General features: G+C 45.2%; 1 protein-coding gene across 1 annotated transcript in view; it reads right to left on the bottom strand.

Annotated features, from left to right (window-relative positions):
• Nucleotides 1-16,056, bottom strand: part of LOC121434385 (stonin-2) — a 154,915-nt gene that overhangs the window by 116,271 nt on the left and 22,588 nt on the right. Inside the window, exon 2 of the mRNA XM_041633290.1 lies at nucleotides 1,548-1,824. Coding sequence (XP_041489224.1) covers nucleotides 1,548-1,635 — 88 coding nt within the window. The 5' untranslated portion in view covers nucleotides 1,636-1,824. The remainder of the gene's footprint in view (nucleotides 1-1,547; nucleotides 1,825-16,056) is intronic.

Below are 16,056 nucleotides of genomic sequence, written 5' to 3'. Positions count from 1 at the left end.
TCCTGGCCATTTGAAATTAGGGCCCCCACGCTTGCAGAGCCAGCGCTTTCACTGAGTGAGTCGTCTTCCCAGCCCCCCAGACATGTGATCTTTACTAGGTCTTTGACATTCAGAGAATGCACATCTCCATACAGGACACTTTGGCCACGTTTCAATTCAGATTTGCCACATTTTAAGGCTTCACTATCCACATGGCGACCACACGGGCTGTATACCTGTTGACTGCCACTTCCCATCTGCGCAGGTGAAGGTCAGTAGGCATAGGGGAAGCAGAGCAGAACCAACCGGCCTGGTGCTGCAAATATCCCTGGGTCTACCTTGACCTTCACCCTGGAGCACTAGTCTCCTACAGGGCAATGTGGTCACTTCTACTGTGACAATGCTCGGCTCCTTGTGTGAGCCAGGTACTCCAGCAGGCATTTTACATCTGCTGACTAAATGCTCGCAGAAGCTCCCGAGGCAGGGCCTGTGATCACTCCTCTTATAAATAGACAAGGCAGCGGTGGTAATTGCAGCACTCCAGAGAGGGGGGTAGGAGAGCTGCTGGGGAAGTCATGGCCAGCCTAGTCTACAGTGACTTCTAGGACAGCCAAGATTATAGTGTAAAAACCTGTCCTAAAATTAAAACACAAAACCAGCTGGGTGTGGTGGGGCATGCTGTTAGTCCCAGCACTTGGGGGGGAGGGGCAGAGGCACGTGGATCTCTGAGTTCGAGGCCAGCCTGGTCTACGGATTGAGTTTCAGGACAGCCAGGATACACAGGTTTCCCTGTCTCAAACAAGAAGCAAAAGGAAACAACAACAGAAACAAATCACAAAGCAAAAAAAAATAAAATAAAAAAGTTTCAGAAAGATGTGGGTAAGAGCGTTGGCTGTGCAAGCGTGAGGACCCGAGTTCAAGTCCTCGGTACCCACCTATAAACCAGGCCTGGCAGCACACGCCTATAACTGCGGCGTTGCGTAAAGACAAGCAGATTGTGGTCAGCCAGCTTCACTAACACACAGGCTTCTGTTTTGTTGGTAGATCATGTCTCAAGACAAGAGGGCAGAGAACGATGGCACCTGAGTCCTGCTCGAGCCTCGGCATAGATGGGCACGGCATGTGCACATGCCAAACACCCGCCATCTCACCCCACACGTACATCGTTCACCCCAGAACATACCATTCGTCTGTGGTGATGCCAAGGTTAGAGATCTGCAATCTGGCTCAGAACCTGTCTGTCACTTCGAGCAATTATACTTTAAAAGTTGAGAAAAATCCAAAGGGTTGGTGGGAGGAGCCACCAAAATGGCCAACAGGAAAGCAGTATGCAATTAGAAGTTTTGTTTCCTGGAAGGAATAAGCCCACCCCCCGCCACTGGTGTTCCAGGGTTGTAGTGCAGTCTCATGTGAACAAGGAACCTCCTCTTGCTACTGAATGAAAGAAACCATGCACATCCCTGGTAAGGGACCAAAAGGCTTTTTTCTTTTTTCCTTTTAAATCCCACCCACGAATGATCAAGAACCAGACACAAATCTTGTCACTTTAAAAAAAATCTTGTCCTTACCCTCTGAAGGTACAGGGAACAGGGGCTCTTCACTGAAGGAGACCCACTCCGACTGGTGGGTAGCAACGACATGGTCCAAGGTCGTCATGCTAAGAGAAGGCTGCTCATCTTCACCCTGCTGACCTCAAGTAGACCCCAGAAAGACGTCTGGGGAGAGCAGGGCAGCAGCACCACGAGCTTGGGCCTCCAATCTATCACAGACGTCCGTGAAAGCCAGCAATCAGAACAGAGTCAAGATTGGTCCTCCTTGCCTTTGGTCAATCTGCCAGGCAGAGATCTGTTGAAATGAGAAAGGAAATTGAAATCCACAAAGACCTAGGGCTTTGAATACCATGATGAGGTCTCGGGTAGTTCCCAACATGCCATGTTTCTCTCTTTCTCTCCTAAACCGTCTCTATTGAAGCAAGATCCCTGTATAAGGAGTCAGGTCAGATCACTCATTTAATAACCACTCAAAGTTTAGCATTTTTAGATTGGCTTCCCTGATTTCCCCAACCATTCTCTTTCGGAAACACTGTTAGCTATAATGGAAGGCTATTGGTTATTATTAAGCATTAAAACTTGTTCAGAGGCTTTCCCGGTTTTTACCCAGATGGTGAAATAAAAGCATGCTCCTTCCCGTTTTAACCGAAGCCCTTGCTTGCCTCAGGCAGGTTCCTTTTTGTGAGTCTGATCTGAATCTCTGGCAGAAACCCAGCTGTAACCAGATAGCATCTCCAAGCGTGATTAACCAATCAGGAAAAAAACAAAACAACACAAAACAATAACGGAGTCACCGCTTGTTCATTTGAAGGAAGAGGTTGGGGAATATTTGATTTACTGATTAAAAATAAAAAAGCAAGTTAAATACATTTTCAATCTCGGTCAATTTGAATTAGTGTATAAATGTCAAATCCTTCCTTGAAAGGCAATTATGTTCTGTGAATGCTCAAGATTATTTAATTGGCTTATAATTTTCTTTATGTTATTAATGTCTTTTTACAACTGGAACCTCGCTCTTGATCTTATGATGAATGGATAAAATGAGAATTGGTGCAAAATTAATGTGCTTTCACAAAGGAGCTTCTGTCTGTCTCGGGCCCCATTGTTCTTGTTAAGCAAATACACTCTTCTGATGGTTTCTAGAGTGACGTAACTCAGCCTTCACAATAACAGTAGAAGTAAAACTTTGCTCTACATTATTATTTACAGTGAACACTTTATACTGAGAAAAAAATCAGAATAGAAAACATTTGATGATTTTGGTGAGGAAAAGGTTTGTTTTATAGTTCTTAAAGCAACTGTTTCTATAAAATTTATAATCCTCAGAAACCTATTTTTATACTGCCCGTCACTTAAGTTTTCAGTATACTGGTCAGCTGTTGTTTGTTTGTTTGAGACAGTCTCATATCTGAGGCCACCTAGCTACATGGACAAAGATGACCTTGAACTTCCTATCCTCTAGCCTCCACCCCCGAATGCTGAGATTACGATTACACAGCAGTACACACGGTTTAAGAGGACTTCCTGCATAGCAGGCAAGCACTCTCCCAACTGAGTTGCTTTCACAGCCTTCACCGTCCATTTTATTTTATTTTATTTTTTTAAATTTTTATTTATTATTTTTTAATGATTTTATTTAACTTTATGTTCATTGGTGTGAAGGTGTCAGATCTCGTGGAACTGCATTTTCAGATAGTTGTGAGCTGCCATGTGGGTGCTGGGAATCGAACCCGGGTCCTCTGGAAGAGCAGTCACTGCTCTCAACCGCTGAGCCATCTCTCCAGCCCTTCACCGTCCATTTTAGATGACTAGGGCAGGTGACAATATAGTTCTTTTATTGATTAAAAAAATATCTGAGGAGAGAGAAATGAGGTGACTTATTCAACGCTAAAATGGGCCCTAACATTCCCAACACGCTTCTTCCAGGCTTTTTAAGTCAAAGAAATTCACGGCTTCAGGGCAATTGACTCTCGGTTTCCATGGTAGCCTCCTATATAAAGAAAGATCAAATAGAAGCCACAACAAACTGGTAGACTGGAAAATGGAAGCTGCTGGGTGACAAATCCAGTCCCTGAGCCCAGGTCCTCTAATGTCAAAACACTGTAATCTGAGTCACAGCCACGAAAAAGCACTACTGAGTATATTATAGACTATCATGCAACTAAAGTAGGTTACAATCATCAACTACAAGGGAACTTTACTGACATTTCCTGACAAACTCCCCTTATGGAGATCTGCCAGGACACCCTATGCGCACGAAGGATGGAATGTCCAGAAGTCTCTACTCCAAGGCCCTCCCCTGAGATCCTTACCAGCCACAGGACTGGACATGTACGAACAGCCTGGAGAAGGCTGCCGTCCTAACCCAGGTCTTAACTCAAAGGACTGGTCCTCATGAGTAGCAGCCTGTGAACTTTTTTTTCTTTCTAGCCCCATCAACGTCAAGGCTAGTGTCACTCAGTGTGGTAATGGCTGTGAGCCAGGAAAAGAAAGCAAAATTGAAGAGTCAGATTCATCTTCTGGATGTCAAGCCGAACCCCACTGCGCCTCTCAGACAGAAAGCCACAATGCAAGGCATGTGCTGACACACGCCACGTCACGGCTCCGTGGGAGTTTATCCCACAAGGGTGAGCCTAGCCAAAGCCGTGGATAAGTAGGCCTGGAGGGATGGATAGGGAGAAGGAAATAAAAGGTAAAAAGAGCAGAGAACCCTAAGAATAGGTGGGCTCTTCAGGATTAATAGCATAGCCCCTGAATGTGTGTTTACATCACACTTATTTATGTATGTGTGTGCATGCAAACCATGTGGAGGTCAGAGGATAATTTGCAGAAATCAGTTCTCTCCTTTCACTATGTAAGTTCCGGGTATCAAACACAGGTCAGCAGATTGGTGGCAAGTGCCTTTATCTGCTAATCCATTGCATGGCCCAGTCCAGAGCTGAATGCTGTCCCAGACAGAGCTACGGTTGCTGTGATGAAACACCATGACCAAAGTAACTTGGGAGGAAAGGGTTAAATTAGCTTACACTTCCAGGTCATAGTCCAGCACTGATGGAAGCCAGGGCAGGAACTCAAACAGGGCAGGAACCTGAAGGCAGGAGCTGATGCAGAGAGGCCATGGAGGGATGCTGCTTACAAGCTTGTTCTCCATGGCTTGCTTAGCCTGCTTCTTATAGAACCCAGGGCAACCTGCCCAGAGGTGGACCCACCCACAATAGGCTGGGCCCTCCCCATCAATCTCTAATTTAAAAGTGCTCCACAGGCCAATCCTAGGAAGACATTTTCTTAATTGGCGTTCCTGTCTCTCAGATGACTCTAGGCTTTGTCAAGCTGAGATAAAATTAGCCTGCACGAGTGCTTGAACTCATCATTCAAGCTGCTTAAGTCCCAGTTTACCTCTGTACACCAAAAAGAACAAAACTCACTTCACCATTCAGAGCACTCAGTGGGATCATGAACGCTGCTGATGTTTAGTAGTGGGCATACTAAGCCCCCTGTACTGACAAGAAGGGTAGGCTGGAGTTATTGAGCCTCTGGTGGACTGCTGGCCTAGCATGCACAAGGCCCTGGACTCAACCCCACTGTGAGCACGGTGGCACACACCAGCAATCCCAGCACTCGGAAGGTGGAGGCAGGAGGATTAGAAGTTCGAGAATATCCCTAGCTACATACATACATTTTGAGACTAGCCTGGGCTTACATGAGACTCTGTCTTGGAAAGAAACAAATAAGTGACAACGACAATATCAGGTGACCTGCTGTAGGAAGTCTTACAGCCAGTGGTTACCCGCCCACTGAGGCGTGGTCGCTTATACTATATAAGCTGATGTAGGGCATGCGTCCGGTCTCTTTTCCGGCTGTGGGATTCGGTTTCTGATCATCGTTCAAGCAGAGGATTCTGATTTGTGAGTCTACCCCTAAATAAATAACCATCTATTTCTCAATTCTGAGCTAGTGTGGGATTTCTTTTAAGGGTCCATCTTCAGTGACCTTACAGAGGGATTACTCTGGGCTAGGCTCCGCTCCAAACCCTATGCAAGCGTTCGCTATTGTCATCACCACAGTTGTTCCGAGTCTCAGCCAAGGTGGCAAAGCTCTTTGGGAAAAGTGTTTGGATTAGAGTACAGACTTATTGAGTTGCCCTATTTCTGCCACTGATGTGTCCTCTTCCAGTGATTTCCTCTTTCCCTCATTGTGTTTGCTGAGAGAACAGGTCTCTCAGATGCTAAGTAGAGATAAGTGCTTGGTTCCGGGGCCCAGAAGGTCAGCTTCCTCTTTTCAGACAGAAGCACATTCTGCGTGAGAAACCAAAACCATCACTCAGCAAGAATAAATGGAAGAAGGGGCCCCTGGGAACTCTCTGCTCTTCCTTAGCTCATCCATCCCAGGTCAGGCATGAGCCAGATGTCAATACTGAACAGTCCAAGGAAAGACTGACAGAATACTTGTTACAGGGAATGTCCCAGCATATCCTGTGAAATGCCTTCTAGGTACTTGTCGTGAGAAGCGCTATGCGAGTTACTCAAAACCCACAGAGGAACCCAGTAATTGTGAGGCTAGGCTCAGACTGGAATCAATTCCTCAGTCAAAACCTCACCCCACTTTTAGAGCGTGAATCATGAAGTGAGGCTGGCAGCCACCACAGATGAGTGGTGACTCAGAATCAGCAGCAAGAGTGACTTGGAGATACCAGAGATTCCACTGAAGTCTTGGGGCTTCTATGGTCCGCACCATTTAGGCTCTAAAACGTGGAGCTGGAGAGTGCGCTTGGCTGACGGGATAGGAGTCTTAAGTAGATTGTCTCAGGTCGGTCCTCTGTAAAAACATGCCAACTGTCCTTCGAGATAGCAATCCTCAGGCAGCCATAACTTAGCTGGGGGAGACAAGACAGAATAGCAAATACAAGTCTGGGATAACTGCCCGCTGAAGGACATATGGGGGTGGTGTGACTGCCGGCGGTGGAGAGATCTCGGAGAGTTGGAAACACAGGGGCCTGATGCAGGCTGCATGGGTATGAAGGATGCCCTGGGTTCTGGAACACGAGAAGGCGAGAGTAAGGCTTTCCTGGGGACAGATGGATCAGTGTGAGTGGAGGCTAATAGTCTTGGTAAGGGTTAACTCTGGGCAGCTGATGAGATTGGAGGTATGTACTGGGGAAATGTGGAAAAGAAGGACAGAGGGACCTTAAACACCAAAGGAAAGATCCCTCGGGAAATGGAAACCTGCTAAAGGTTTAGGAGTGGACAGTGGCTCCAGGGCATGCGTAGGGGACATCGACATTCCTCACTGTGTTCAGCAGCAGCTTGAAGATGAGTTATCAGTCACAATAATATTCAAGGCGTGCCCTACGGTCAAGGGGCTGACACTGTCAGGAGCTGGTACTAGGCAAATTGTGTTGGACACAGAGAGTTTTGAACTTTCAGAGGATATGGGCACACAAGAGACCAACACTATCTCTGCAGTCAGCTTCGGAGATCTAGACAGCCACCTCTGTTCCCTAACTTATTCTGATGACCTGTCCTGCAGAACCGCAGGAGTAGAGAAGGGTCCAGACTACCCAGGGCTCACCTTCATCTGGAAGGGGGGCTCTGAGCACAAGGGAAAGACAAAGCCATTTAGGAATGGATCATAGTAATGGCACGCTGGCCTGCAATGACTTATACGCTGCTGTTGTTGGTTGGTTTTTACTCTTTAGCTTCTGCTCTTTTGTGTGTGGGGGGGGGGCACCACCCAGCTCTCAAATAAATCACACATGGAGACTTATTCTTTTTTTTTTTTTTTTTTTTTTTTTTTTGATTTTCGAGACAAGATTTCTCCATAGCTTTTGGTTCCTGTCCTGGAACTAGCTGGAACTAGACCAGGCTGGCCTCGAACCTGCCTCTGCCTCCCGAGTGCTGGGATTAAAGGCGTGCACCACCACCGCCCGGCTGGAGACTTATTCTTGATTATAAATGTCTGGCCTTAGCTTGGCTTGTTTCTAGCCAGCTTTTCTTAAGTTCTCCCTTTGACCTTTTGCCTCTGTGTTTTTTTTCTCTTACTTCTGTAATCTTAGTTACAGTCTTATTCCACGGCCAGCTGGCTGGCCCCTTTTCTCACCCCTTGGTCTCTCTTCCTCCTTCTTCCTCCGCCCAGATTTCTCCTATTTATTCTCTCTGCCTGCCAGCCCCGCCTATCCTTTCTCCTGCCTTGCTATTGGCTGTTCAGCGCTTTATTAGACCATCAGGTGTTTTAGACAGGCAAAGAATCACAGCTTCATGGAGTTAAACACATGCAACATAAAAGAATGCAACACATCTTTGCAAACGTTCCACAGCATAAACAGATATAACACATCTTGAAATAATATTCCACAACAGGCTGCTTATCACAAAGGCACAGGAGTGGTGTCGGGCGCAGTGAACTAGTCTTGAAGAAGGCATTGGACCAGCTCGCTCCATTTGCACTGCTGAAGTCTGGTTCAGCCTCCTTTTCTCTCATCCTTGTTACGAGTCTCTTACAATCTCCCTGCTTTCGGCCCCATTCTGCGGCTTCTTGGATTCCAACACTCTGCAAATGGCTGTGCTACAGTTCTCCTTAAAAGCTCCTCAATTGCTACAAAATAAAGCAAGAGTGAGAAATGCAGAGGCTTCCTGAGAGCAGGGGCTGTACAGCCTGCCGGCTGCGAGCTCTTAGCACTGAGTGCAGAACTTTGTACCTGCCGGGAGCTGGGTAAATACTGCAGCTCCAGGACAGGACCTCCTCTGCTGCTGTCTCCCCGTGTGAGCCCCTTCTTCCAGACAAACTGAACTGTTTTCTACGAAAGACTGTTTCTATGCATACTTTGCTTGGTTTGGTCATTTGGTCATATATGTGTCTATCTAATAAACTGGAAATCTCCTTGGGTTATATTTTCCCTACATGGTTATTTAATGGGCTCCTACTCATCTTAAAGAATTAGCTCATTCTTTACCAGGGGTTTAATTCAACCAGCATTTACTCTAAGTGGTAGCCACTCGATCCAAAGAAAGAGAAGGTAGTAGACTCTTGCTTTGAAACTTTCTTAATGGGTATGTTTGTTGTGCTGTTATCTTTGCTTGCTTATTTTGGTTTTCTCACCAAATATTCAAAAATCTCCCTCATTTTTTGAAAAAAAAAATACTCTCTGTCACTCTTGTCAGGTGATCCAGTGATTTGACAGAAGACGCTAGGATCTTGAGAGAATCCTGAATGGTACACAGACTCTGAGCAAAGCACAAGTAACATAGCAAGCAATGGAAACTTGGACTAAGCCCAGTGGTAGTAGTATCTAAATTCAGTAGTGACAGTACCAAATATGCCAACCGAATCAGAACTTCAGCATTAGCCTAGCTCTGTTTACTGCTGTCGAGGTCCTGTCATTCTTAACCAAGAATCCCAAGCTGTCTGGCGGTTATCTGGCAATCAATCCAACGACTTCTCCAATACCTTCCATAGATTCATTTGGTTGTGGAATATTATTTTAACTATGCAAAGATGTGTTACATTTGTTTATCCTACAGAATATTACTTTAATGTGTAAAGGTGTGTTACTTTGGTTTATGCTGTATTTGTTTAATTATGTAGAGATGTGTTGCATCTGTTTCACCTTGCCTGCCTAAGACATCTGATTGGTCTAATAAAGAGCTGAAGGCCAACAGCTGGGCAGAGAAAGGATAGGTGGGGCTGGCAGGCAGAGAGAATAAATAGGAGAAGGAATCTAGGCTTGAGAGAAGAGAAGAAAAGGAGGAGAGAGAGGGAGACACCAGGGGGCAGCTACCCAGCCAGCTGGGGAGTATAAAGAAAAGTTAAACACCCAGAGGCAAAACATAAAAGAGGAGGAACAGAATAATTTAAGTTACAAAATCTGGCTAGAAATAAGCTAAACTAAGACCAGGCATTCAAAACTAACAATAAGTCTCTGTGTCATGACTTAATAGCTGGTTGGTAGCACAAAAGGTTGGTACATCATCCCCTTCTTACATTAGCCAAACTCGGTTTTGGAACTCAAGAACTTAGTGTACCCATCCCCAGCTCCCACAAATTTCATGCCCCGTTCCTGTTCTGTGTGACGCTCCCACTGTAGCCTATATTCATAACCAGTGGTAATGAAAATGTCTGCCGCTGTGGTCAGCTGCCAATGAGCCCGAGCGTTTCCAGAGGAAAGGGGGGACATCTTTCCTGTTGTCTCCAACTCTCTGTTTTTAATAGTGATTTTTCCTTTTCATTAAAAATAGATTTTTTTCTCACATAATATATCCTGATTACGGGTTCCCCTCCAACTACCCTTCTCAGCTCTTTCCCAACTCCTCTCCCATCCAGATCTACCTTCTGTGTGGCTCTCACTAGAAAACAAACAGGCTTTTATGGGATAATAATAAAATAAATTATAATAAAACAAAACTAACACATCAGACTATGACAGAACAAACAAACGAAAAGAGCCCAAGAAAAGGTACAAGAAACAGAGACCAACTTATTTGTGCATTCAGCAATTCCGCAACAGCACTAAACTGAAAGCTTTAATATATACTCAAAGGACCTGTAGGGTTAAGTGGAGGGGCTATATATAAAACGATTAAAATTTTTTAAAAAGGAAAAGCCATGATAAGACATCGAGACAAGGAATCTTCAAAGACACCACTGAGTCCATTTTCTGTTAGTCATCTACAGCAGGGAACGCAGTTTATACTCAAGAGTAGTTTGTTTGGCTGGGCAGTGGTAGCACACACCTTTAATCCCAGCACTCAGGAGGCAGAGGCAGATCTCTGAGTCCAAGGGCAGCCTGGTCTACAGAGTGAGTTCCAGGACAGCCAGGGCTACACAGAGAAACCCTGTCTTGAAGAACCAAACAGAGGAGCTTGTTTCCCCAGTGTGACTGACTCCCTTGGAGGAAACTAAATTTTCATTTGCACGTGGTTATCAATTGGAGATTGCTCCTGGGTTAGGAGTGGGGCATGTGCCCTCTTCTCCTTTCAGCTCTAGGACCCATCTGGTGCAGACCCATGCAGACTGTATGCATGCTGCCACAGTCTCTGAGTTCATGTGGGTCTCAATCCTCTTCATGTAGGGGACTTTGTGTCCCTGGTGTCCTCCAGAGGTCTCCAACTCTTCGAGTAGGCCCTGCTATGTACCGAGTAAATGAGTATGTTTAATTACATAGTAGGTGTGCTCTCAAAAACTGTTGAGATAGCAACTATTCTGAGAAGGCGCATTAAAACACTGGTGTGTGCTGGTTCGGGAGAGGATCTAGATAAGAGGCAATAGACGGTGTCACCTCTCTCGTTTATCAAAATTGTTCAATTTGAAGGTGACAGCTGTTAAACGACTGGCACTCCTGAGATGGACCTGCCACAGACTGAGTTACTCTTCAAGGACAAAATGCACACCAGGTTTCAAAACTGATTTTTTTTTAAGGTGTAAAAATGTTTAATTAGTAAGTTTATATTGTTAACTATTGTAGAAATGAGATCTTGGGTCAAAATATGTTGCCAAAATGAACTTCTGGTGAGGAGCTGAATTTAATTATCTGTGCATGAATGTATTTTTAAAAACACACTTCAAGTGTGGGTCTCTGTCTCTATCTCCATCCATCACCAGATGAAGGTTCTATGATGATATGCAAGGTATTCGTCAGTATTGCTCTAGGATAGGGTCATTTCAGGTTCCCTATTCTCAACTGCCCAAGGAACTAACTGGGGACCTCAGCTTGGGCACCTGGGAGCCCCTCTAGGGTCAGGTCTCTTGCCAACCCTAAAGTGGCTCCCTTAACTAAGAATTGTGGTTCCGTGCTCCCCTGTCCAACTGGGGACACTGAGCACTGGATTGAGCTCCCAAGGTCCCAATGAGGAGCAGAAGGAGGGAGAACATGAGCAAAGAAGTCGGGACCACGAGGGATGCACCCACCCACTGAGACAGTGGAGCTGATCTATTGAGAGCTCACCAAGACCAGCTGGACTGTGACTGAAAAAGCATGGGATAAAACTGGACTCTCTGAACATGGCGAACAATGAGGGCTGATGAGATGCAAAGGACAATGGCACAGGGGCTTGATCCTACGTAATGTGATGGCTTTGTGGGAGCCTAGCCAGTTTCAATGTTCACCTTCCTAGATATGGACGGAGGTGGGAGGTCCTAGGTCTTACCACAGGGCAGAAAACCCTGATTGCTCTTTGGACTGGAGAGGGAGGGGGAAAGGAGTGGGGGGAGGGGGAGAAAGGTGGGAGGAGGGGGCGTAGGGTGGGAGGAGGGGGAGGGAAATGGGAGGCTGGGAGGAGGTGGAAACTTGTTTTTTTTTTTTCTCCTTTTCTCAATTAAAAAAAAGACAAAAAAAAACACACACACTTCAAGATTTTCTTCTTAAATCTTCGGTTTTCAGCAGCTGACTTTAAGGTTTCTCAAAACTCATGTGAAGTTTATGGAGCGTCTCTGGTTTTGCATGTCAGTTTGTCCAGTAAATATGGAGTAATTCAATCACAAGGTATTCACACGGGAAGAACCGCCCTTTCGTTCCATCTCTTTTATTGGTGTGTCTTCTAGGTGTATCCTGGTCCCTCCCCCAAGGCTTTCTGCATCTTGGCTGGATGCTTGGAAGAGTAACAATGGTTAGCAAGGTTCTTTACTGAGATCAAGATGGACCACCAAGGCCCCTCGGGATTGACTGACTCCCAGTAGTCTTCGGGACCTTCTTGGTTCTAGAACAGCATCTTAGGAAGCTTTATCTGGTTGCAGTAAGTGGATATGCAGTCCAGTCCCACCGAAGATCCTCCGAGTTTCCTCTAACAGACTTCTGCTCCCCATAGCCCTTCCCCAAACAGCTCTTTGTCTCCACCAGACTTGCTACTTCCCAAGGTTTGGGCACTGGAATATTGATGTCCTTAGGGCAGTGCTGAGGAGGTGGAATCTTTAAAGGGTGGAGCCTCGTCATAGATAAATAACAGAGGCTCTACCTCACACACAGAATAATGCCATTTCATAAGGGCAGGTTGTTATGAACTCCAGCTGCCTCGTGCCTTGATTCTCCTAGACACATGGCTGTCTCTCAGTCAGTTTTTCTATCATGCCGGGGCTCCTTACCAGGACGTTGACGCCATGCAGTTTGAACCTTCCAACCACTGGAATTCCAGGTCAGATAAACCTCTTCTTTCCACATGCATTAGCTGGCATCGGTTATTTTGTTATAACAACAGTAAACGTGACAGGACATGCTCCCTCCTGAAGAGTCCAGGGGCTGACACTGCTCCAAATCCTGATCTCTATTTCCTTAGCTCACAGTACTGCGATTTTAAGTACAGCTTAAAGCCCTGGCAGTCAGGAAACTCTGCCCTGGAAGAGAGCCGAGGCCATCACTGGTGGAGTTCAACTCCTGAGTTTTCCTGACCCCTGGAAACAAATCTAGCACTCTGTCTTGAGCAATGCCTAAAAATGGTTTTTGTTTTGTGACTAATTACTGCTGACAGGCCATTCTGCTGCCAGTTACAGCCAGAACTGGGAATCCTCCCCTACATTCTTTCTGGGCTGTGTTCACGATTTTTTTTTTTTTTAAATCAGAGACTGGCTCTGATTATCTAAAGGTAATTTGACAATACCTCCTATCTGGAAAAATACGCCTTATACCTGGAAATTAATTTCAAGTCTTTCTGAACTTTTATAAATCAGGAAAAGAAAGGTCTCAGGCAGGGATACAGTAAATCCCTCCAGTGATGAGGCAATGTTTTCTTCTCAAGTCATAATTTCAAATTACCTGACTATATGATTTTTTTCTTTCGAAATAATCTTTGTGGCTGTGCTATCCAACAATACTATGGCCCCACATCCAGAGTCAAAGGTCAAAGCCACACTTGGCTTGAAAATCAGGTTAGGCATTGCCTCAGGTCTCTGCTTCCTTCCTGAGTCAGTGACTTCGAGTGATAGACATCCCAGGCACCGACCGCGTGTCATAGAACCACATGGCCTACTAAAGTCTTCTAGTCTCAGGTGATAGTTTACTCAGTCTTGGCAAGTTCTCCTTGGTTTAACTGATTTCATATTCTTAAAACAAAAATACTAGTATTTTGTTGTGTGAAGGAAGGTGGATGGTATGGATAATTTGCTATCAGCTATGTTTTAGTGCTGTGGTTTCTGGGTCCCTTCTGATGGCCATCTTTCTTGTGTATAGCTCTAAGTCTTTCCAAGAAGCCTAACAAAATATTACTGCTAAGTTTCAATGAAGTTAAGATGTCATAGTTTGTTAAATGTAACTAATTTGAGAAATAAAAAAAAACACGCTTTTTTTTTTTTTCAAGACAGGGTTTTTCTGTGTAGCCCTGGATGTCCTGGAACTTACTCTGTAGATCACCAGGCTGGCCTTGAACTCACAGAGATTCGCCTGTCTCTGCCTCCCAAGGATTAAAGGTGTGCACCACCACTGTCCAGCAAGAAATAAAAATACTTTAAATACACACACACACACACACACACACACACGTGTGTGTGTGTGTGTGTGCTCAGCTTTCTGAGAGTCAACACAATATATTCTGATTTCAGAGTTATCCTAAACTACAATTAACATAAAGTTCCATAATGTAAACATCTTTATGGGTTGCTTCAATTTCTTAAGGCTGTTTGGAGGTTTCCTTTTGTTGAGGATCAAACCCAAGGCCTTGTGTATCTATCAATGGGCCTATGCTTTAGATCTCAATATTCGTACAGTAACCCTGAGATAACTAAAACAGGTATTTCTTTCAGTTGATATTCAAAGGAACTGGCTCAGAGACAGCACAGGTGAGTTCAAGGTCATGGCAGAATTAGGACAGGACAAGCCTTTAAACTCTGCACTCTGTTCTATATAAGCCTCCTTGGATCTTAGGGTAGACACCTCACCAAGTTCTGACTAATCAGTCAGACTTAGATGGATAGACAGTGAGTTACATAGTTCTGGGAGGTATTTTCTTATCTTTGTCTTGTTCTCCCAGGGAAGAAGACAGTTGTAGTCTGGTAACTATAATCCTTCCCATTTGACTGCTCCTTTTGGGAAAATGGCAGTGGTTGTTGGAGGTAGGGCAAGCATATGAAGGAGAGGCTAGAAGGATCAGATCTATTGGCTCTGATGTCACCAAGCCTCTGCACCAGTAACCATAATCACTCGCCTTTTTATCGCTTTGTGGAAAAACATTTATTTTTGTTTATGCTATTATAACTAGATTTTCTGATATACACAGATAGGTGACTGTGATGCTAACTGATTTTTAAAGGGCGGGGAAACAAACGGTGGAGAGCAGTGTTGAGATGATCCCAGGACCCCCGCACCCTGTCATTAGTCCCATGGTGGGGAGCAGAGTGTTGAGATGATCCCAGGACTCCCGCACCCTGTCATTAGTCCCATGGTGGGGAGCAGAGTGTTGAGATGATCCCAGGACTCCCACACCCTGTCATTAGTCCCATGGTTCTGTTTCTCCTGTGGTCACTACCTGGCAAAATGGATTTGGTGGATATAATTATGTTTACTATTCAGTGGACCTTAAGAAGTGGAGATTATGCAAGTGAGCCTCTCCCAGCTAACGACCCTTTAGTCAGGGCTGCAAGCAGACAGCCACAGAACTGAATTCTGCCACAGGAGCCTGAGTTCTGGCGAGCGCACAACCCGTGAGCTCAGCTGAGCAGAGAACCCACCCAGCTACGCGGAGGTAGGGCCTCAGAACTGTGGGATAGCAAGCAGAGGCTCTTCACATCTCTGAGTGACTGATTGTGTCTTCAGAACAAGGTTATGTAAATTGGCCAAAATTTCTGGTTTTCAGATTGTAAAAGAAAAAAAATTACAAAGGTTTTAAAAGAAATGGGAAATGGAGTCAGTCTGGAGTTCAAAAACTTGAAGCTATAACCTCTTTTTAGTAACATCCCAGTAGAGAACCAACCTCTCTTTAGTAACATCCCAGTTGAGATAAGGTACAGAACCACAACTAAAACCAGCCATTGTAGCAGCCACGGGATGTAGTAAATCAAAGAAAAGTCAAAACAAAATGTACGGAGTTACGCATGCAGCATTTGGAACACATTATAAGGATATTTTCTGTACAGGAGGTTAAATTTTTCTTTCTCCTGTCTTGTTTTTTGAGCTCACGGGAACATTAGCTCACCGCTTTGGAGACATGGTGCCGGCGAACAGTCCATGGTTTCGGCGAATAGTCCATGGTTTCCTGGAGCTGAAATGATCAACTCCTGCCAAGGGTTCTTCCTACCAATGAGGGATGCTGAAGAGCCTTTTGGCGCAGGTTGAAGTGGGAGGACGGGAGAATGAACAGGTAGGAAAAGTAGAATCACTGGTGGCAGCAAGCCACACGCTCCTGGGATTCTGCTTGAGGACTGCGTGTGTCATTGACTGGAGTTGGAAGAAAAGTCAAGATTTGTTAGGGAAATGAGCTTGTCTTCTTCCCTCCATACCTTCCCTTCCTTGGCCTCTTTCTCTTTTTTTCTGTTTTTTATGAAGAAAATATCTCCTAGAATTACCCCCATCTTCCTACCTGGGTCACCCAAGTGCTGGGAGTTTGGGTGTGAC

The sequence above is a fragment of the Microtus oregoni genome, unplaced genomic scaffold, assembly GCF_018167655.1.
Source record: "Microtus oregoni isolate MIOR12 unplaced genomic scaffold, Mior012 000043F_ref0000047, whole genome shotgun sequence".
Lineage (NCBI taxonomy): Eukaryota > Metazoa > Chordata > Mammalia > Rodentia > Cricetidae > Microtus > Microtus oregoni.
This window is presented reverse-complemented; position numbering and strand designations above follow the sequence as displayed.